This window comes from Haliotis asinina, chromosome 14 (genome assembly GCF_037392515.1).
Source record: "Haliotis asinina isolate JCU_RB_2024 chromosome 14, JCU_Hal_asi_v2, whole genome shotgun sequence".
Classification (NCBI taxonomy): Eukaryota; Metazoa; Mollusca; class Gastropoda; order Lepetellida; family Haliotidae; genus Haliotis; species Haliotis asinina.
In genome coordinates this window covers 41,835,282-41,857,407 of record NC_090293.1, presented here as the reverse complement: position 1 = coordinate 41,857,407, position 22,126 = coordinate 41,835,282, and the positions used below count along the sequence as shown (strand labels likewise).

General features: G+C 40.4%; 2 protein-coding genes across 2 annotated transcripts; one reads left to right on the top strand and one right to left on the bottom strand.

Annotated features, from left to right (window-relative positions):
• The first annotated feature begins 5,956 nt into the window (after positions 1-5,956).
• On the top strand, positions 5,957-10,128 carry LOC137261024 (uncharacterized). Its single transcript, XM_067798683.1, has 5 exons — positions 5,957-6,177; positions 6,336-6,480; positions 6,674-6,872; positions 7,509-7,645; positions 8,170-10,128. The coding sequence occupies exons 1-5, from the start codon at positions 5,993-5,995 to the stop codon at positions 8,638-8,640; spliced, it is 1,137 nt and encodes a 378-aa protein (XP_067654784.1). The 5' UTR covers positions 5,957-5,992; the 3' UTR covers positions 8,641-10,128.
• On the bottom strand, positions 10,115-19,417 carry LOC137261035 (uncharacterized). Its single transcript, XM_067798693.1, has 6 exons — positions 19,232-19,417; positions 15,917-15,942; positions 15,094-15,214; positions 14,184-14,228; positions 11,595-11,726; positions 10,115-11,376 (listed from the first exon to the last, which is right to left on the bottom strand). Exons 1-6 carry the CDS (start codon positions 19,370-19,372, stop codon positions 11,188-11,190), a joined length of 654 nt encoding a protein of 217 aa, XP_067654794.1. The 5' UTR covers positions 19,373-19,417; the 3' UTR covers positions 10,115-11,187.
• Positions 19,418-22,126: the final 2,709 nt, after the last annotated feature.

The window sequence follows — 22,126 nt, the reverse complement described above, 5'->3', positions numbered from 1 at the left end:
ACCATAAGCAACTCCATGCTATCCAGATACAACAAGAATCTAGAAGATTTTCACTTTAGGCTAGTAACCTGTGATGAAACCTGGATCCACCACTATTATCCTGAGAGCAAACAAGAATCCATGGAATGGAAACATGTCACTTCTCCCAGGACCAAAAAGTTCAAAGCCTCCAGATCAGTGCAGAAGGTAATGGCGACAGTCCTCTGGGATAGCAAAGGCATCATCCACATAGATTACTTACTAAAAGGAAGAACAATGAATGGGGATTATTACGCTAACTTGTTGAGGTAAGTGCCACAGTCTATCAAGGAGAAGCGCCGGGGCAAGATCAGACGTGGTATTCTTCTACATCAAGACCATGCTCCCGTACACACCTCTCGCGTTGCAGCCGCTGCTGTCCAGGAATGAGGGTATGAAATCTTGCCGCATCCCCCCTACTCTCCACACCTGGCACCAAGTGATTACCATCTGTTCCCAAATCTCAAGAAACGCTTGCGTGGAAGTAAATTTCAGGATGATAATGAGCTTATTGCTAATACTGAGGCTTGGTTTGAGGACCAAAATGGCGCCTTCTACAGAGATGGCATCATCGCCTGGCAGAAAAGATGGAACAAGTGTCTTGACTCACAAGGGGACTATGTTGAAAAATAAATGTGGTTCATACCAATATTTTGTGTTTTTCTATGCAAGGCTCAAAACTTATTGACATCCCCTAGTACACGGGCTATAATGTCTACCTGGGCCTAGATTTTCGAAGCTCACTTAGCGCTAAGATAAGTGCTATACAATAACATTAACCTACGACTACCTTAGTGCTAAGAAAGCTTCGAAAATCTAGGCCCTAAGCATGAGTACCAACACGAGGAACGGCATTTCGTGGAAATATGAATTGACGTACCTTGTGTTCCTCACGGGGCTGTGTTAGCATAGTAGCACAGAAGTCTTCACATATTTTACCTGCGCCACAGAATCCCCATCTTGTCGCCATGTTTTGTGGCAGTACAAGTACAAGTATGATCAGGGCAACTTATGGGGTTTGTGTGAAAATTTCTGTTTCCATCACACTCGGCAAAGATTACTTCCACGTTTCCCACGAACGAATGACCAGGGAAACAACGCCTACCATTTGGATTCAAGCATAAGCATCCTGCTGCATCAGGAGCATTAATTATTACTATGGAAACCGCACTATCACACCAAATTTAATAACCTGTCATATTAATATTCAAGTCATTCGTTGGGCAAGACCGGGGCCGTTTTGCATACAGTGGAGCTATGCGTGTCAGGAATTTGTTTCATAGACATTAACAACTTTTAACATTATCGTTAGGGGAAATTCACGATTGATAAATTAACATGTTCAACCATATAGTAAATGCACACCCCGTCTTGTTTCACATAATAGGATTTCTTTAAACTTCCTCATGGGGACATTTCTACACAAAATACATTTTTGACACAGAACAGTACACAATTTGGTGAAGTAGATATCCATAAAATGAACGTAACAAACATTTAATTACGTTTCTAACACTGTCATGCAGTGGAGGGACCCTACTGATTGATTCATGCCTGTTTGCATACCAAATTAGAACTGTACTCAAAATTTATAATTACAATTTTATATAGACATTCATGTCTGATCCATGGATAAGTCTTTGGAGGTGTTGCAGTAACTGGACGAATCATCGTTCCTGGGCATCGAAAGATTAGCTGAAGTACCGTAATTCCTCTATTAACGACCGTGCCTCTAATAAGCGGATATAGACTTTTGCATTTTTTGGCAAGTGTATTCTCTCTTGGTCTAAAAACAATATAGTACGGTCCCTTAAATCATAACTTTGTGATATCCCGATGGCACGAACCACCTGGCACTGGTTAAACACCTGGCACTGGTTCAACTTTAATGAGCGCCGGGCCTCTAATAAGCGCCGGTCTGGAGATCCGTTGAAAAAAGTGCTGACGGCGCTTTTTGGAAGAAATACGGTACTTCAAATCACCCTACCCTCCACATCCACAAGCTGTGCAGCCTTCCAGGGGATTACAACCCGTGAAGAATTGGTCTTCAGTAATACATGTGAGAGGCAAGGGGCGGTGGGGTAATCTAGCGGTTTGGGCGTTCTCTCGTGACGCCAAAAGCCGGGTCAGACTTCAGGAAAAGCTTCATGATGATCATGCTGGCTGGATATAGACATAGGTTTATGAGATGAATTAATATCTAACTATTATCTATCGCTTATGTTGGTAACGAACAAAAATCATCATCGAAAAGATACTTTGTATTCGCGAAAAAATATTAGTTGGAAATGTATAAATCTCATCATGTGTACCAATAAATGAGAGGCGGTGAGTAGGTTATATCGTTCGATCGTTACCCAAAAGATCTTGGTTCAATTCTCCACATAGACACAATGTGTGAACTCCATTTGTGATGTCCACCGTGATGATAATGCTGGAATATATAGCTATAACGGGAAAAACTTAACTCATTTTCACTCGTAAGAGGCGGCGGCTAACGGGACCGAGTAGTCAGGGTCGCTTGACTTGGCTGACACACGTCATCGTATCCCAGCTGCTCATGATGTTAATCACGTGATTGTCTTGGGCGTACGGGCTTACATAGAGACTGTCGCCATTTAACTTTGGAATGAGGTGAACATTTACAGGGCCGTAGGCAGACCAAGGGGACAAGTGGGCAAGGGCGCAACTGCGCCCGCCCCAAAGAATTGTTTTACAAGTTACTTGCATTAAAGTATTAACAAAAGATTCTTTTGACGCTGATAGTGCTCCCAAAAGTTAACTACGGCCCTGAACAAATTGACAGGACTGTCATGTCCGAACCGTGCGAGATTGGTCTGCCAGACTGGGGCAATGAGAATAAGGTACGTGAGTAGATTCCACAAGGCAACCACTGTGGACGGACACTGTCATGAAGCTAGGCATGTGTATCAATCGTGGTAGTGGGCACGTTGCTGACACAGGACTCAGTGTATTCTCTTTAGACTATATATGCTTGTGTTGACAAAAGATGATGTTTAGTGACTGGGGTATACAAGGTATGGTGCTCGTGTTGACAAAATATGATGTTTAGTGACTGGGGTATACAAGGTTTGGTGCTCGTGTTGACAAAATATGATGTTTAGTGACTGGGGTATACAAGGTATGGTGCTCGTGTTGACAAAATATGATGTTTAGTGACTGGGGTACACAAGGTATGGTGCTCGTGTTGACACAATATGATGTTTAGTGACTGGGGTATACAAGGTATGGTGCTCGTGTTGACAAAATATGATGTTTAGTGACTGGGGTACACAAGGTATGGTGCTCGTGTTGACAAAATATGATGTTTAGTGACTGGGGTACACAAGGTATGGTGCTCGAGTTGACAAAATATGATGTTTAGTGACTGGGGTATACAAGGTATGGTGCTCGTGTTGACAAAATATGATGTTTAGTGACTGGGGTACACAAGGTATGGTGCTCGTGTTGACAAAATATGATGTTTAGTGACTGGGGTATACAAGGTATGGTGCTCGTGCTGAGCGTAGTTATATTATTTCCGAACACAAATGTTACATATTTTGCATATTTTAGGATTCTACGAAGGGAGATAATATGCCTGTTCGCGAAAAGATGAGCCACGTGTTCAATGGCTATTCAATCCTTCACCTGAAAAATCGGTAACGTGTGGTACCGTCAATACCGTGAATTGTATCAGAAATCAGTTTTGTCACTGGAGCGTCAAGTTGGAATTGTCCTCCACATGTCTACGATGAAATCTTTTGATCAAACAAGTGAAACGGGTGTATACAAGGTATACCCGAGTGTTATTCGAGTCGTGCAATGTTCGATTGTACCTCCATTGTTGAAAAATGTAAACACCAAAGGATGGAAATGTTGGAACACCGTTCGATGTGAAAGGAAAATTGAGATGATTCTATACTCTACATGTACATTTGTCATACAGTGTTGTAAGGAGTTCATGTCACTCTGAACCTTTTGCATTAGTCTAAACAGATTGTGTAGTCTTGCTTGTCTCTTTGTATCTTATTCGTGGGTAAATCAGCCCATCCGATGTTTGTTGAACGATATCAGATCGTCGATATACCCGAAGCACAAGTTCAAACCTCTCGGACAAATTACCTTGTATTGGGTTTGCTAACATGGCTCACTTTCACAAAGCTGCTTGCAACTTCTATACATTAACATAGACTTACGTCAGTCGTAGAGCTACGATCGATTTGTGAAACAGGTCCCTTCCGCAAGAAGAGGTGCACAACTGGTGGCAATACCAATGTCTGCTTCTTGCTGAAATGTCTTCCCATTTTATCAGTGATTTCACTTAACTTTAAAGCATATTTATTTTCATTTTTTACCAATTACCCGGAACCTCTGAGGTTCGACATGTACGTACATCTATTAATTGTTGACAATTTCCCTGTGCATCACGAATGAGGTTGACTTTAAGCTTGTTTTGTGGAAAAGTGCTGTCAATAGTTGAAAAATCAAACGTCTTGACATAACCGATTTCAGCCTATTCTCTGAGATTGTAAACATTCAAGCAAACTTTTTGCGGTTTTTTCAGAACCCATGACGACTTTGTCACAAAACCTTGCAATGATAAAGGAGAAGAATCACTCCTTGGTTGTGGAAAGGATTACGGTTAGTCTTTGGGACAGGGATTTGGATCCACCAATAATTCCGTCTTTGTACGGATGGTTTCAGGTAACCAGGAATGGACATGACTTCAAGTCTTAACTTGAAGAATAAAATACGTTTTCATACGTTGGATTTGCCATTTCTGCACTTCCCAACCCTAAATTTCCACTCAAAGAACAAATAAATGGTGATGTTAACACTTAATGGTGATTTGAGGCCTTGTCAGTGGGAACAGTCCGTGATGATCTACTAAAAATTGATCTTCAGCAACCCACGCTTGTCGTATGAGGTGACAAATAAGATCGGGTGGTCCGATCTGCTGACTAAGTTGCCAGACCCAGATTCGATATTTACAGATCGCGGCATATCGCTGGAGCATTAGTGAATGCGGCGTAAAACTAAACTCACTCATTCCTCCCTTGGCCGTGTTACAGTGGCAGCACAGAAGCGTTCGCATATTCTCCAGGCGCTGCACACACCTCATCTTGTAGACGCAGATCGATGCTCATGTTGTTGATCACTGGGTTGACTGGTCCAGACTCGATTATTTACAAACCGCCGCCATATAGCTGGAATAGTGCTGAGTGCGGCGTAAAACTAAACTCACTCACTCACTCTACACCAAGAACGTTGTCCGACGAACCTGCATGTACACTGGAGGTGTGTGAGGTCCAAATGCAGAGGAAGACTGTCAACGTCTGGTGATTTTGTTGTTTTGTCGGATGCATAATGTTAAAAGCAGTCCTAAAGGACTTCAAGGAACTATATATGGTGACTGATTTGGGCCATCGCTTTCTCGTCTTAAATTTTGGAGGCGAGAAAGCGATGGCCCTAATCAGCCACCATAACTATACACATGTTGATTCAATTGTCGCAATTCAAGAAATAAGCAACGGAAAATTCAACAGAAATTATGTGATTGTAGGGAAGATGATTTCCCCACAAATGTGCAAAATTTGACTTGGATCTTACGAAATCAGTTTTCATGAAAATTATTTATGCTACTCTAAATAAACCTTTAAGTCTTTGGAAATTACGCACAGGAACCCGATATCGCACTGTTGGTTAAACATAGACCATAGATGTACACGCACGTCATATATATTACTCTATTAATATATATGACGTTCGTGTAGGTCTATGGGTTATAGTGTGATATCGAGTTCCTTTGAAATTACGTTACTTTTTGCGAGGGTCTGTAGATGCTGCTTAATTGATTCGATGTCACCGCAAATATTTCATATCCCACGAACCACGAAGGGTAGCAAGGTCTAGGAATAGATCGGGGGGTTTCCACGATAACGGTCACGTGACATAGCGTACTAAACTCAAAATGGCGACATCTACGATAAGCGAAAACGATGGAGGTAAAACGGAAAGACTGGAAAGAGAGTGTCGTACTGAGCAAACGGTGTACATATCTGAGGAAATGGAGCGATGGAAGCGTTTAAGAAATAGCCTGGGTTTGAAAGAAAAGGACAACCCAGTTGTTGCGAAGTACTTGCTGGATTTGTACAGGTGATATCCAATGTCCCACCTGTCCTATGTTTACTACCTTAGATTAGCAGATCTAGATGCACGTCCTCTCTAATACCATTTTCCATTAGACTAACCTTGCATGTTTCTCAGTGTTGTCTGTTAGGATCATAGTGTTGACATCGTTTACTTTTTTTCAGCAACGTGGGAAGTAAAGCTGTGCAGCTGAACAACCCTTCCAGCTGGTCTCCCCCAGGCTCACCAGGCCGAGTCACTGACTCGATTGTAGAGGAAACGCGGAAGAAAAGAATTGAGGATGTTGCATCAAAAATTAAAAAAAGAAAGGTCTGTTTGTTAGCCTCTGATTGCCTGTCACAGATTTGTTCATTATCAGACCAGGTTCATACAACTGATTGTAATTGTTTAGTGCTCATCTTTCATTTCCTTTCTCACCTACTTTGATTGGTTTGAATGACCTTTTAATTGCTTATTTATAGGGGTTGTTTTCATCTCTTAAGCCTTCAGTTTTCTCCAACAGCTGAATGACTGTCAAGATTCTCCATCCACTGTGTCAGACCCACCTCCTGTCTCCACCATGGGCAGTGCTGTGTCAAGCCACATTGTGTTCAAGGAGTTGGACACACATTCAATTCTTGTGATGTCCAGACACCCTGTGGTCGACCTGGTCAACGACCAACAGATCCTGCACCTGGATGCTGCCATGACACTGTCTCAAGGTTGGCATCAGTGCAGCAGAAATAACTGACTGCAAGTAGGAGCACTCCATATACAGTGTTGCATCTCAAAGTGGCAAAACAACATTCAAACCTCTATTCATATGGATGAAATAAAAATCCTAAAACTGACATGTTATCAGAAAACAGCAGGGCACTATACACAGCTATATTTCCCTAATGATATCCTGCTGTCTTTGCAGTTGTTATGTGATGGTTTTGATGCCTTGTGTTTTATTTGTCAAGTCATCCTATCTGTGCTCTGTGATGTTGCTGTTTGTGAATCATAGTTTCGAATACAGCTCCTAACCTTATGCTGCTATTTTTTACTTTGTGGGAAAGTATATCAGTTTAACTTAAAATTACTATGGCACTAGCATCTGCTGAAGCCCTTGGTCTGTTCAGCTGTAGTCTTCCTTGGGAAGATAATCACAAACCTCAGGCAAAGAGTAATATCTTTAGAAGAGACATTTCAACTTTAATGATTAGCTCTATTAATGATTAGCTTGATTAAGATTATGATTGTTTTAAGATTTTCCATTCAGTTTATACCTATATACACACATCAGATGAGTTTCCAAACTCGCACAAATAAAATACCCTTAGATATGTGGTTTTATGTTTTCATTCCTGTTCCAGAAAACAGTCGTAAATGGAGACAGTTTTGTGCTGCCAACCGTGATGGGAAGACCAGCGTCCTGCCTGGACTGTACCAGCTGTGGCAAGAGAACAAGTACCTGGATGCTGTCCTGGTGGTCAACAGACACAGAGTCGCTGTGAGTCACATAAAGCAGTGCACAGTTTAAGTGGTCCTTGAGTCACTACAGGTTCTCTACCATAGTATTGGAATCTGATGTCCACAGGATTCCAATTTGCGTATATGACCAATTGTACCCAAGTGAGCTTTCATTATATTTAATTTCATCAGATGACTGTTTCATGCTTGTATGAGGCGACTAGTGGCAATTACTCAGATGCTCAGATGACTGTTTAATGCTTGTATGAGGTGACTAGTGGCAATTACTCAGATGACTGTTATAAAAGAATGTGGTCGCTAGAACAGAGGTTTCAATGAGTAGATAAATAAGTTATATATGAAATAGTGCTTAAAAGTGAAATGGAGTATAGATGTTACTACCTGTTTCAATAATGAAATAAAAGAGTTGTTTGATTTGATGTCTGTTTTAGCTTTGTGTCCTTCAGATTGGTCTCAATAAATCCTTCATGGTGTAGAGTCTAGGGTGTTTATAATAACAGTGGAGTATTCTCAATAATGGAGACTGTCTTTTCTTTCCTTCAGCTTCACAAGATCCTGCTCATTGGGGCCTCACCAGTACTAAGTGGCGAGTTTGGACATGAGCCGATCCATGATATGAATGAGTACAGACTAGAAATAGACAACATTGAAATGAACAACACTGTTTTGGTGTCACTTGTACGCTATCTATACACTGGACTGCTAGTGTGTAGTCCACGCCAACAAATGGCATTGCATAGGCTGGCTAGACTACTAAAGATTGAAAGGTTGTGTGCCATGTGCAACAAAGTGAAGCATGCTGGGAGTTCAGACAGGAAGTCAGTGGGGCAGGCATTACACAAGGGTCACAATGAACAAGACAAGGGAGGAAGCATGTCGGTTGACATCCCTGTCAGTAGTGGACACAGTGGATTTCTGTTGGGGAATGGACAAGCACTAAGCAGTAACAGATCGCTCAGGAGAGAAATGCCATCCCACACTGGTGACAATGTTAGTAATGGCTGTTCAGGATGAGATGGACATTTGCTGTGCTATGTGTTCAGTCAAAGTGATGTTAAGTTACATCTATAGGTTCTCTCCAGGAATGGTCAGTTCAGATGAAGCAAGCTATGACTGTCCAGTCTGTAAGATTGAGGAGCGAGTTCTTTAGCCATCAGACAGCATCTTTCCAAAAATATTCAGCTCCATTTCTTCACCACTGTGAATCAGGACATAATTTTATCAAAAGGAAAGCCACACATAGTCATCAGTCTGCTTCCCCTGGAGTAAAGGTCATTGCACTCAGTAACTACAGGGAGAATGCTATGTCCACAATGTTATAGCGACATCTCCTTTATTATTTACCGGAGGAGTTGCCAGTTCAAATTGGTTTCTTCAAGTTCCGATTCAGATGTCTGAATCTTTCCTTAAACTGATTAGAAAGTTCCCAATCTTCAAGTGGAGAGATATCCTATCAGAGTAAAATATGTGACGTAATTTGACATAAGGAACGAAAGCATAAAGTGCAAATCCTCAGTCATCCAGCATGAGTAGTGATCATTAATACACACCAAGTTTCGGTGCTGAAAGAACCATCAAATCCAGAAGTGTTCATGTGCAAGACACATTCTCGAAGAAACAAATGTTGAGATTTTGATTTACCAAAGGAAGTTTGTTGTGAATGGTCAAGGTGATAGTTCGTTATACTTGATCACATCCATGGAGTAAAATATATCTTAATGTGATGTCAGGCATGAACAAACAGTTCTCCATATGGTTCTGATCTGTACTTGTATTGCTAGTGGTTGGATGACATGACAGTTCTCTGGGACATCTGATTGTTCAGCCATAAGATTGGCTTACTGTCAGTGACACCTTGGACAGAAACACCTGAGGCATGTCCCGAACCACAAGTGACCGCACTATTGCCTCCCTTGAGCACTCACATTGGCCCTGAATGGATGCACGCACTTGCTAACATTAAGCATGGTCACCATCTTGTTTCATGAGGAAGCTTTGAGGATGGTTTGTGTGTATGCGCAAACACCACAACGGGCACAGGGGTTACGAATCAAGCGCTTGCTAGACTTTGCAGGCACTCACGGTTCTGAACACTCCTCAGGATGTGGATGTAATTGCTAGGCTTACACACAGATATACAGATGAACCTATACTTGTTACATTTAGGACTGGAAGATCTGTGAAAAAAGAAATAAAAATACACTTGAACATAAACAGCCTCAGTTGTTTCTTCATTCTCCCAATCAGGGCTGGGACCCCCCAAACCATGACTGTCATCACAATGATACATGGTATATAATCATACACAAACCAGATTACCCCTGGCCAATTAATACCCATTGCAGCATTTTTGTGTAAAAGTACTTCACACATGGGCTCTGCTTAGACCATCCAGGGCCATCCTTGATGAAGTGTAGCACCATAATCTGTCAGCTACCTTGGTATGTAGAATCGTAGGCTGCATGTTTATAACTAATGATCACACTTGTTTTAGAGGCAAGCTTTTATTAGAAATGAGACATTCTAAATAATCATATATCATATGAAACATGTGTAACAAACTGTTTTGTGAGATAATCAGAATATTAAACGGTAAATACTACTTGTTTTAAATCAAACAACTGGTGAGATTACATAGGTATGACAATGACAATGACAGCTCATGGTCTAAAACATATTGACAGGTTTCATGAGTTGACTAAGTACAAGGTAAATTCTGCTTGGACATGTACTATTGCCAAGATAACATCCTTGATATACAAAGGAACAATTCTGCCTACAAGTGACAATTTTCTATACATACACTTACATCATTGGAAGCTTTGTGAAACATTTTCATTCACTCTTCATTTCCTCACAAGGCAGATATATGACTAAAAACATCCTTAATGATGTTTGTTGTGAACTATTTCAATCAAATGTTCGCCTTGTCAAACTCAAACCCAAATGTTTGATAATACATGCAATACCTCTTGTCTACATTACATGACACATTATTATATAACCCAAACCACTTGGATATATATATGTCACATGTTTGTGTTCATTCATCATGGCAAATGAGGTAGAAGCTGAAATATTAGTTGATTTTATGAATACATCTCACAACAGTGTTTCTATTGTAAGTACATCATAAAACTAAACAATTTGTTCATATCATGTTACAAGTTCCCTGCACAGTTTGTCCATTCAAATCTTCAAATATACAACTTCCATTATTGAAAGAAATGTGACCCAAAATTGTTGATTGTCAACATGATTGCCATAGTACATGACAGTCTGGAACCTGGAACAGTATTGAGACTACCACAGAAATTACCAAAAACAAATTCCATCAGGAAAACAACAATTACTTCAAACAACCCTTTCAACCTACAATGATCCCATTCAACAACTGAAATGAAGTTCCTCAGGCTGATAAACAACTGCCAATACGTTATTAGAAAAATAATCAAATTATTTTTTATTTCTGGAAAAATTGTTCCAGAAAGACAAAGACTGCCTTGTACAGAATTACCCCATCATGCCACATATACAAGGCTTGTTTTGGTCCAGCTCACATCAAGCATTGGTGTGGTGAAAGCCATCAGTCTCGTTGATGTTGAGGTACTTGAAGATGACAGAAGACCCTGGTTTAGTGTCTGGCTCACACGCAAACAAGCCAATCTTGACGTCTGCTTTGTTGGGGTTGTTGAGATGAGCTATACGGATGAACTCCCAATTGTCAGAAGTTGGGTCTTTCCTCTCCACCTGAACAAGAACACATGAAAAACATTCATAACTGATAACTTAAATATTACTATTTACTGAATAAAACATTTAATTAGGAAGGTGTGTGTGTGTGCGTGCATCTGTGTGTGCATGCATGTAAGTGAATGAGAGAGAGGGAGAGTGAGGGAGAGATAAAGACAGAGAATATGTATGTCTCACCTACCAGAACACAATGACAGCGTGAGTTTGCAACCTACCACAACACTGTCCTCAAGTCTGTAGAGACGAAGGGTGAGCTTGCTGCTACCCCACTTCGTGGTAGACCAATCACTGTTGTAGTTGGTCACAACACAACTCAGTTGCCACGCCCCTTCAGAATACTCCAGACCCTGCAAGCAACAGTCACAGGTATCACTTAATGATCTGCAGGTACACAAGGGAATGATCTCAATACCACAGTAAACAACAGTTCCATCCTAGCACAGCAGCCTGAATACAAGCAAGGCTGCTTTGGAGCCAGGCCTGTGATTGCTTATGTATTCCAGTGAATATGTAAAACCTGGATTTATGTTTAATTCCTGAACATCTCACTGATTACATATAAATTCACTGAGTGATCCAGACAGTATACATAATCACTGAAAATTTCAGGGATTATACATAATCATTGGTTTTACATATTCACTGTAACAGAAACACCATCAAGGCATGATGACTACACTAAGCATGTATACACACCATCCCATCAAATACTGAACCCATCTCATGCCCATTCTTGTCACCTTGGAGGATATGTTCAAGTAGACTATGTTTTACATTTTTTGTCAGTTTAGTATCAGTGACCTTGACCTCAGGCAACCAAGTGTCTTAAACAGAGGGGTGGTATATCACTTTTACATTATTGTGTCAGTTTTGTATCAGTGACCTTGACCTCAGGCAACCAAGTGTCTTATACAGAGAGGTGGCATATCACTTTTACATTATCAGCACTGTTGCAACTGATGCATATGTGATGCAGAAATCAATTGTTACACCATCATTCTTTCCTTGTCACAGCAAACACAAACATTCTTTGGTTAACTTGATGAGTGAGGTGGGTTGAACTGCTGCTAACTGTGTTTCAGTCATGGCTGCTACGTGCGAGACAAAATCATGAAGGTACACGTGTTTCAAGGTTTAGGGACTGTGAACCCCACAACCATGAATGTGCTGCTGGAAATCTTGAGTCCAGTGAATGAAAAAGCATCCGCCTGGCAGCCCGCTGTTTGCTAGTTACATGGCGGGTTTTCAACTTTATTTCATAAATACATTTTCTAAGGGTATATATCTGACCATGTCATTGTTTGAAATGTTTAAAAAATAATCTACAATAATGGTGATGTCTGTATAGTTCATAATCGATCAAACTGTAACTTCCACAGATCAATCTACCCATTTATCTAACACTAAATGTGACTGGTCTAGAGAATGCTTTCAGCCAATGAAGTAACTTCCACAGATCAATCTACCCATTTATCTAACACTAAATGTGACTGGTCTAGAGAATGCTTTCAGCCAATGAATGATGCTCTTTTCTGATGGCAGTGACACTAAATGAATTAACTGTAACCAGCAAGTCATGGTTTTATTAAATTTGCTTTTGCACATGTTTAAGTTTATCTCACTACCAGTAATTCATTAATTGCTTCCTGTTAACACCATATCTCAATTTCCTACATTTATTACAGTTCTGGTTACATGTTAACAGGGCCGGCAACATTTTTAGTTATCAGAACCGTGGGCTTCCTGTCTTTTTGAAGGAGTTTCATACACTGTAAAGTATCTGCGACAGAAACCCACAATCACTGATTTCTGGCACCAGCATTGAGCAATGTACTGCTAGACACATATTAGATGATCCTGCACACTAAACGCATTTGTGACAAGAGAGGCGGTTCAACGAATTGGGCGAGTACACTTGCCTGCTACAGGTAGCTTGACGATTATGCACGTGAAACACATGCTAACAGTGACATGAAATCAACACTGCATATTCCTTCGAATGATAAGACTGCAATTTCAGGCATAAGATACTGATATTCCACGCTAACCTTTAGTTAAGACGAAGACAAATAGATGATTGGGGCATTGACAAGCATTTAAGATATTCAACAATTTTGCTAAAAAAAACCCAGGAAAATGTCATTTGCTTTGTGAAATGGATCGGTGGTCCTAAACATATTTGCTCAGTATACTGTGTTGATTCAATTCGTTGGGATTGTACCTGTTCCCAAATCGAGTGTGCTATAACAATTCATGCATGAAACACACGGGGGAAAATGAACTTCTCGATATTTATCAGACAACCTGTTTCCCTCTTGTTTCAAGTGGATCGTTCTGTGGGGTGTTCCCAAGTATGCAAATTGGGGTCATTTGTCAGGTCGTGGATCATCTTATATGTGTTTACCAGTAGGTTATATTGCTGGTATCAATGGTATTTGATAATGACACATAATCATGTGCTTATAACATGGATAGCACTTACAATGAACTCTGATTCTAGCAGCTCTAGATTTCTTAAGATTACAGAAACAATAACACAACATTACACTGACTAATCCTAAATTATATAGAGTATTATATCTCTGTTCTAGAATGATAAATATCCTGGAGTGAGGTAACACCATTTCAGAAGTAATCTCGCTCAGAACACTGAATTTCTCTCATTCATTATATTAATGTGATTGGATGACTATTTTAATTAAAGCTGTTGTGCTATTATTGTCAGTTTCATGCCATGTTGATAATCGGGCCCAGGATAATATCATCATAAATCACAGTGTACACCTGAGTGAGAGGGGACTCACAGTTTTCACCCAGTGATCTCCGTCCAGCCTCAACATCAGCCCCGCCTGTGGCAACAGATAGAGTCATCTTAACATAGTCACTTGGTAACAGATAGAGTCATCTTAACACAGTCACTTGGCAACAGATAGAGTCATCTTAACACAGTCACTTGGCAACAGATAGTCAGTATACATCATGACCAAGGATGTGATAAGCAAATTTAAACATCAGAACAAAACAGTAGGAGTATTGCATGATTGTACATCTGTTAGTCTACAATGTGTAATAACACACACAGCTTGTTCAACTTGACCTGAGCTAATCTACAGACGCATGACCCGTGAGGTTTCATGTTTTTATTGAATTGTTACTCAGATATATGCCATCTATTTTAGTTTATTAACTTTATAACGTAGAGATGTCACTCGTCAGTTACTTTCACAATCAGATTCACTCTCGCTATCCCTCTCTACAACCAATTAAATTATCACTGGAGAAACCAGTTGCTGCTGCTGCTGCTGCTGCTCACTGTCAAAGAGCCTGAATCAGAAACATTAATGATTAAACCATCTGTAGATTCTTTTTTAATGAAAGAAAGGACATTTCTGATGAATTCTCAACAATGAGATGCAAAACAGCAGCCTTGTTTCACATGTTGAGAATCAACTGACAAAGGGGCAACCCTTCACTACGATACACCAAATCAGCTGTGACAAGGTCACGCAATGCATTAGGAGTCATTTTGAACAAGCTGAACAAGTTGTACACATTGTTATAGTATTCAGTAATTAATATTTTCCCCAAGTAAATTGTTCACAATCAATACAAGATTTATCTGAGTAAAGGAGATTTATTTATGTATGGATATTCATAAATGCATACATATGGATAATAAATCATACATGTAGCTTATCTAGAGGTCTGAATTACCTGATCAAACTTGTTGGTACTGAGCACCTCAAACTCAGTCTCCGCATAAACTTTATCATCCTTTATCACCGTGTACAGGAAGTGACCATCGTCCTTTCGCAGCTCAGGAACATAGTATGTTCTGAATAAGAATATAAAAGAATTAAAAAGAAACTGTGAAAAATCTTTTAAATATTAAGGAATAGTAAAGAATTTAAAAATAGACTAAACAGTCAAGTTTGTTTGAAGTGCATCTGAAATGACCAGTGGAGGTGGTGACAGATCATTATGCAGAAACTTATACTAGTAGTTTGCATGTGGACCTGTTTTTTTAGCAAATAACTCTTCATCCAATGATCCAATCGATCTCAAACTTTGCAGGTATACGTTTTGTCAGACAGCCTAATCACATTGTAAATCACCGATTTTATGCATTTTGTATGAAAGAATCTGTCTATGTAAGTGTCAACAAAATAAAGAACAGAACGCAGACTGCCTGCAGAGGGGGAAGCTAATGTAACAGCATCAGTGTTGGGTCAGAAAGGTCAACGTTTGTCAATGTAGGCCAGTTCTGCATGTGACAGAGGTGTCACAGGTCTGAGAATACTGATGTTAATACAGGGCCTACTTCAACATTTCAGAATTTCTCGTGTACCCCTGCCTTGATATTGCTGGAATATTGCTAAACTATAAAAGAAGTGTAAAAAAAAATCAACATTTCAGAAAGTGATTTTTTTGTTCAATCCCAAATTTGGAGACAATAATATATCTGTCAACAACACCTTGTTTTGATTTTTAGATACAAGCATATATTTGCCACACACTCAGGCTCTTGTCAACTTACCTCTGCCAGAAGTCGGTTTGGGGATCCTGTAAGAAAAGGAGAGTATACTGGTACATCATAGCCATGTCAAATTACATATGTTATGTGTACATGTCCTTCATATTTTCGACATGGGAAGATGCAGAATGGATTTGGTCTTCAGCAACCCATGCTCACCATAAAAGGCGACTATGATTGTTGTAAGAGGCGACTAATGGGATCGGGTGGTCAGACTTGCTGACTTGGTTGACACATGTCATCGGTTCCCAATTGCACAGATTGATGCTCATGTTGTTGATCACTGGAGTGTCTCGTCCAGACTCAATTATGTACAGACCACTGCCATATAGCTGGAATATTGCTGAATGCAGCATAAAACTAAACTCACTCACTCATTGTCTTTGAGGCGACTAACGGGCAGCTGGGCAGGCTCACTGACTTGGCTGACATATCCTCGTTGCATATATTGATGCTCATGATGCTGATCACTGAATTGTCGGGTCCAGAATGCGTTATTTACACACTGCCTCCACATTGCTGGAATATTGCTGAGTGCAGCGTCAAACAAGAAAATTTCATATTTTCGTCATGAAGGACATGATACAAGCAGAACATCAGAACACCAACACCTGTCTGGACGTTCATCAAGCTGTTTGTGCCTGTTCATCCCCAGCATCCTCTGCTAGATACTTTCAATTCAATTCTGTTTATTCAGTATTTAGGGCCTTGAGGCCTACAGTACAAATACAGGTACATTTTATGCAGGTCACGTGTTGTGATTTACAGTTCTTGCTTTGAATACATGTTTTAAGTACAATGCGGTTGCTTTAATAACATCAGCATTGATAAGATTGGACAGTGTGTGCTTATCTGCTAGATACTTGGAACACATGGAGACATATACTCAACCAAAAAAGTTTAGCAAGCTCATATACAAAATGACATAAATCACATTATACCAAAAAATAATTTGTATTTGCAAATCATACTATTGTCTCATTTCATTTATCGGCTAGAAAATCACCAAAAGCTGTTTTCAGTGTTCCCAACAATGTCTCCACACTCCCAGACTCAAGAAGGGTGTCTGAGACCGCAAATGTGAGTATCGTGTGTGATCTCCATTGGCCTGAATCACAGATGTGCATCTACGTCTTATGCTGTTAACAACTGCTCTGAGCTCACCAACGTTAATGTTACCCCATTCCCGTACGAGTGCAAGTTCAAGGTCATGGAGGTTATCAGTATGGGGGTGAGTGAGTGAGTGAGTGAGTGAATGAGTGAGTGAGTGAGTTTAGTTTTACGTCGCACTTAGCAATGTTCCAGCTATATGGCAACAGTCTGGAAATAATCGAGTCTGGACCAGACAATCCAGTGATCAACAACATGAGCATCGATCTGCACAATTGGGAACTGATGACATGTGTCAACCAAGTCAGCGAGCCTGACCAGCCGATCCCATTAGTTGCCTCTTACGACAAGCATAGTCGCCTTTTATGGCAAGCATGGGTTGCTGAGGGCCTATTCTACCCCGGGACCTTCACGGGTCATATGGGGGGGAAATTCTCGGACCCTCCTGCTAAGAATATCCCAAACATGCTATATGGGAGAGAGGTCTGGGGATCTTGCTGGCCACTACAGAGGTTAGACATTGTGCTGTTGAAGAAGGTTCCTGGTTAGCATGGTAGCGTGTGGCCTAGCGTTATCCCGCTGAAACGTGAAGCCATGATTTTGTTGCAAAAATGGGATAACAACTGGTCTGATGATTTCACCACAATATCGTTGTGCATTGAGGTTTCCCCGGACAAGAATCACATCCGTTTTACTCCCAGCATGGATCCCAGCCCAAACCATAATGCTCCCTCTGCCATATCGGTCATGTTCAATGACGTTATTCACATCATAACGTTCACCTGCTCGACGCCATACCCGATGTCTCCCGTCAGCAAAACTGGCGCAGAATCATGATTCATCCGTGAATAATGTCTTGTTCCACTGTGTACGACGCCATCGTCGATGAATGCATGGCCATTGTAAACGTGCCTGTCTGTGACATGGAGTCAAGGGTACCCCAACCACTGGGCATCGGGCATGCTGTCTGGCAGCATGTAGGCGATTCATGACAGTTTGAGGGTGAACAATAGTGCCTGTAGCATGTTGCAATTCGCGGGCCAACCGTGGTGCACTGGTCAACCTGTGACTTCAAGAAGACGTCACTAAATATCGATCTTCCCTGGGCATTGTTTGGGGCCTACAAGAGCATGGACGATCTCTGACTTAGCCAGTTTCTTGTACACGTGTCCAGAGATGTGAAATCAGTGTCCTGTGCACATTGAAATGACGCCTACTTCCTGAAAGGTTTGACCAGCCTGCAGTCTCCCAATGGCTACATGCCGCTGATTTTCAGGCATGCCTCTTCTGCCGCTCATGCTGAATGCTTGAAAAATTTAAACGTTTTTGACGTTCAGGTGAATGTCTTAATGTGTGTGCATTAAAGCTTTGACCACTGGATAGTTTTGTTCTGTGTGACACAGGAAAAATGCATTTGCCATGATTACCATCAACATCTGACAGAAATGCATGTGCATTTCGATTTTTTGTCATGCATCAATGCCAAAAGATTTGACATTGTAAACTTTTGAATTTCAGACATGTTGGAGCAGGATTATCATTTTAAAGACTCATTTACACCAGGGTGCTAAACTTTTTTGGTTCAGTATATAATTAACTGGTGGTGACAGAATTATGCCAAGCTTCATTCTTCATTCATTCTATCAAGCGTCAGTTGAGCTGAAGGGGTCATTGTCAGCACAGGTGCTACAAAAATGTATCCCAGGTTCCTTTCTGAATACAGAAATGTAGCCAAGCCAATGTAAATGTACAGGAACGTACCGGGTACCCTAAACAGCACACCAGTCCATATTTCTCAAGCCAAAACCGAAACCGGTTTGTGGTGTTGTTCCAGACTTCGAGCGCTTTCTGGGAATCAAAAATCGTTTTATTAGCCTTGTATTCTAACGCAATCGAATACGGAGCTGATATTTTACAAGCCGAAGAAAGGTATTTTGTTTTTCCTGACGAACACGCACTGCCATGCTGCACTTTTTCTGCGGTTTGACAGGCAGGAATAAAAGTATGCGTTCGAGAAACCGGTTCAGCGCTGATTCCGATGCAGAGGACGTCCTAAGGAACGATTCTGTACATTCACTTTGGCTAGGGTACACTTCTGCATACAGATTTATAAGTACCTGTGATACATTTCTGTAGTACCTGTGCCGACAACGACCCCTTCACTTCAGTTCAAGTGACCGCGAGCTTGACAATAACGAAGTATCCTACCATATTTAGCTTGAGCCCTGTGCCATTGTCGGTTTTGGATTGGTATGAGTTCGGAGGTGAAAACCACTGTAATTCAGGAGGAAAGTCATCCGTGTCAAATTTTGTTGAGACGATTTTCTTCAGGACTGTTGGGCTCGCCATCTTTTGATCATGTGATCATCAACATTGGTACAGATCACGTGACATGATTTTGTTATCATGTGATTTGGTACTCTCCACTCAGATTTGACATACCTGTGTAGAATATTTACTTTGCTAATCCAATTCTTCTTAAGTTACATTTAGTTGTGATTGGCATGCTGCGTTCATTACTTGAACCTGTGTGTGCAAATTTTCAATCCTGGGTTTATCGAGGTGACTTAACTCTGTTGTAGATTATCCCTGGTTTTATCAGATGAATATACAAATATTAAGGCTGCACATTACTGTTAGATGTTTATCAACATTGGTTCTAGATATAGCCATTAGAAGCTACACAAGCATAGAGTTTGAACGAGGGAAAACTGCGCCTGAATACATTTATTGCTTCCGCGAACGCGAGGTGTCATATTATTCTCTCCTTGGAACAGGGATACTCTATAACTCTCTATATAGGCTCCCTGCTTGGAATGAGCAATGCAAGACAAACTTTGAGTGTAGTCTTCTGGATTATTTGAACGGTATTTTAGTGTCATTCTTCTTCTTCACTTGGAAGGGATCTTAAGAATTCTTAATCATAAAATGAAAATGACAGATGTATATTTTAAAATTCAACGCTAATTATTCCCAGATGACCTGTCCTATATATGTCCTCTAAAGGTTGTAACTTGAGCCGCGGGGACAGTTGTATATGCAGTAAGCAGGACTGACCAAGGTCCACAACCAGTACACACGCCACACAATGTGACTGAGAATCACGACAGAAATAAGGAGGGATATTTATCGTGCTTACTCTGAACATGCATCATTTGACATCTGGAGATCGGGATTGACGAAGTCATCACTGGAGCATTAATTGGAAACAAACATTCATTTGCGTATTCACGATCTTTAAAACCCTTTTCAACACAAGAGTAGTTCGGCAAGCAGCAATTATGCAGCTTGCATTAAGTTGACTTTGTAAAATGCACACTTATCAGTGGTGTACACAAAGTACGCAGTCTAGACTACTAGTTGTACGACATCCAAATTTGTGGAAGTCGGCAAGGCGGCTGACTTTGTGTGCTGGCGATTAGGTGCCTGACTCTGTGTGTGCGGGTTCGAATCCCGAATGGGACCCAACCAAAAAATAGTACTAGAACTTTACTAAGAAAGTGAAATCCCAAATATGTCATATGTTGACTATTTAAAAGTTTGGAATAAAATGTTGGACACCTGCACCACCCGTGTTCATTTGTAGCACATGCACGTATAAAACACATGTGGACGACGTAGCAGGACGTAAGTGGAAGTCTAGCAGTATGGCACAGTTTAGTGTAGTTGAGTGTAGTGTTCTGGATTATTCGAACAGTATTTTAGTGTGTGAGTGTGTGTGTGTATGTGTGTGTGTGCGTGTGTGTGTGTGTGTGTGAGAGAGAGAGACAAAAATAGTGAGGATAATATGCAAATTTTGAAATTTTGAATAATGCTGTATTTATTCACTGACACGCTGATAAAATAACCATATCCAATATCCCTCACTTATTTTGTCCAGTTTATGTATATGTATCAGTCACATAACCCCAGCTACAATATTCCATAGGTAAACTGATAAGAGCAAAATTTGTATTACTTTATGACAATACTGCAATGGGACATTTATCAGTAATATTACTCCATATTATTATATGAAGAATATTATATCAAAGTTGACAAGAACTATGCATGCATGGCATATACTTAATCATTTTAAATCAATTTGGTTCATTTGACTACCCATGGGGCAATCTGACAAAAACTCTGGGGCATTTTGATAACATTTGCACACACCCATTTTGTAGCTGGGGTGATTTAACTGGCACCTCCTATAGGGACGTCGGTATATACAGAGCTGTTATTTATGAGGAAAAGGAAAACAACTACAATCTACAGTTGTTGTTGTTCTTTTATTTTTCCCACATTGGTAAATATAATGTGTAAATGCACAAAAGATGTGGAAATATGAGTTTCATCCAGACCAGTTCACCTACCAAGAGAATTTGGACAGGTATTTGTAGCCCATAAATATGTACCACCAAATGCAGACTCAAGTAAAGTCGCTGATTCAATTCGGATAATTGGGGGAAAATTTCAAGCTCTTTCATCGGATGCTCCCAAACTTCATTACGGGTGATTTTAATAAATGTTCTTTAAAGGATGTGACACTATTTTCAGTATGTGACGTAAAACAGACGTGTCCATACAAGCGAGACAAGACACTGGATCTTTGTTACGGCAATATTCGTGATGCTTATAAATCCTACGTAAACCCGCCGATCGGAATATCTGATCAAAACGTCATAACGCTATTTATCTTGTGCCAAACCACAAACAGAGGGCGAAGTCGAAAAAAAAAAACTGTTGTCGAGAAAGTTAAATCATGTAAAAATAGTGATAAAAAAGTGTTTACCACGAAGGATCTGCAAGGACTTAAGTCTGTAATTGGGATTAACAAAAAAAAAGCAGTAGTGTATTGATGTTCATGATAATCTTCTCTTTGCTAATGAATTGAATTCCTTTTATGCCAGATTTGACTTTCATGATTTTACCAACGACATTGATAACATGTATCATTATGAGGTCGCTTTAGATGCAAAAATGAATATCCCGCGAGATAATAAAGTTATCTTATCTTAGTTCTTAAAAGTGTGCACTAGGCGTAAAGCGTCTGCGCAGCATACCCAGGAGACCAGGTGAAGAGACAGGCAAAACTCTATGCAGTGTAAATATGAAACGTAT

Excerpts from the sequence above, each read along its gene's own strand:
- LOC137261024 (XM_067798683.1), top strand. The coding sequence starts at position 5,993 with ATGGCGACATCTACGATAAGCGAAAACGATGGAGGTAAAACGGAAAGA. Across the intron at positions 6,178-6,335 it reads TACTTGCTGGATTTGTACAG|CAACGTGGGAAGTAAAGCTG; the intron begins GTGATATCCAAT and ends ACTTTTTTTCAG. Across the intron at positions 6,873-7,508 it reads TGCCATGACACTGTCTCAAG|AAAACAGTCGTAAATGGAGA; the intron begins GTTGGCATCAGT and ends TTCCTGTTCCAG.
- LOC137261035 (XM_067798693.1), bottom strand. The coding sequence starts at position 19,372 with ATGGCGAGCCCAACAGTCCTGAAGAAAATCGTCTCAACAAAATTTGAC. Across the intron at positions 15,215-15,916 it reads CAAACCGACTTCTGGCAGAG|AACATACTATGTTCCTGAGC; the intron begins GTAAGTTGACAA and ends ATTCTTATTCAG. Across the intron at positions 11,727-14,183 it reads GAGATCACTGGGTGAAAACT|GGTCTGGAGTATTCTGAAGG; the intron begins GTGAGTCCCCTC and ends TGTTGCTTGCAG.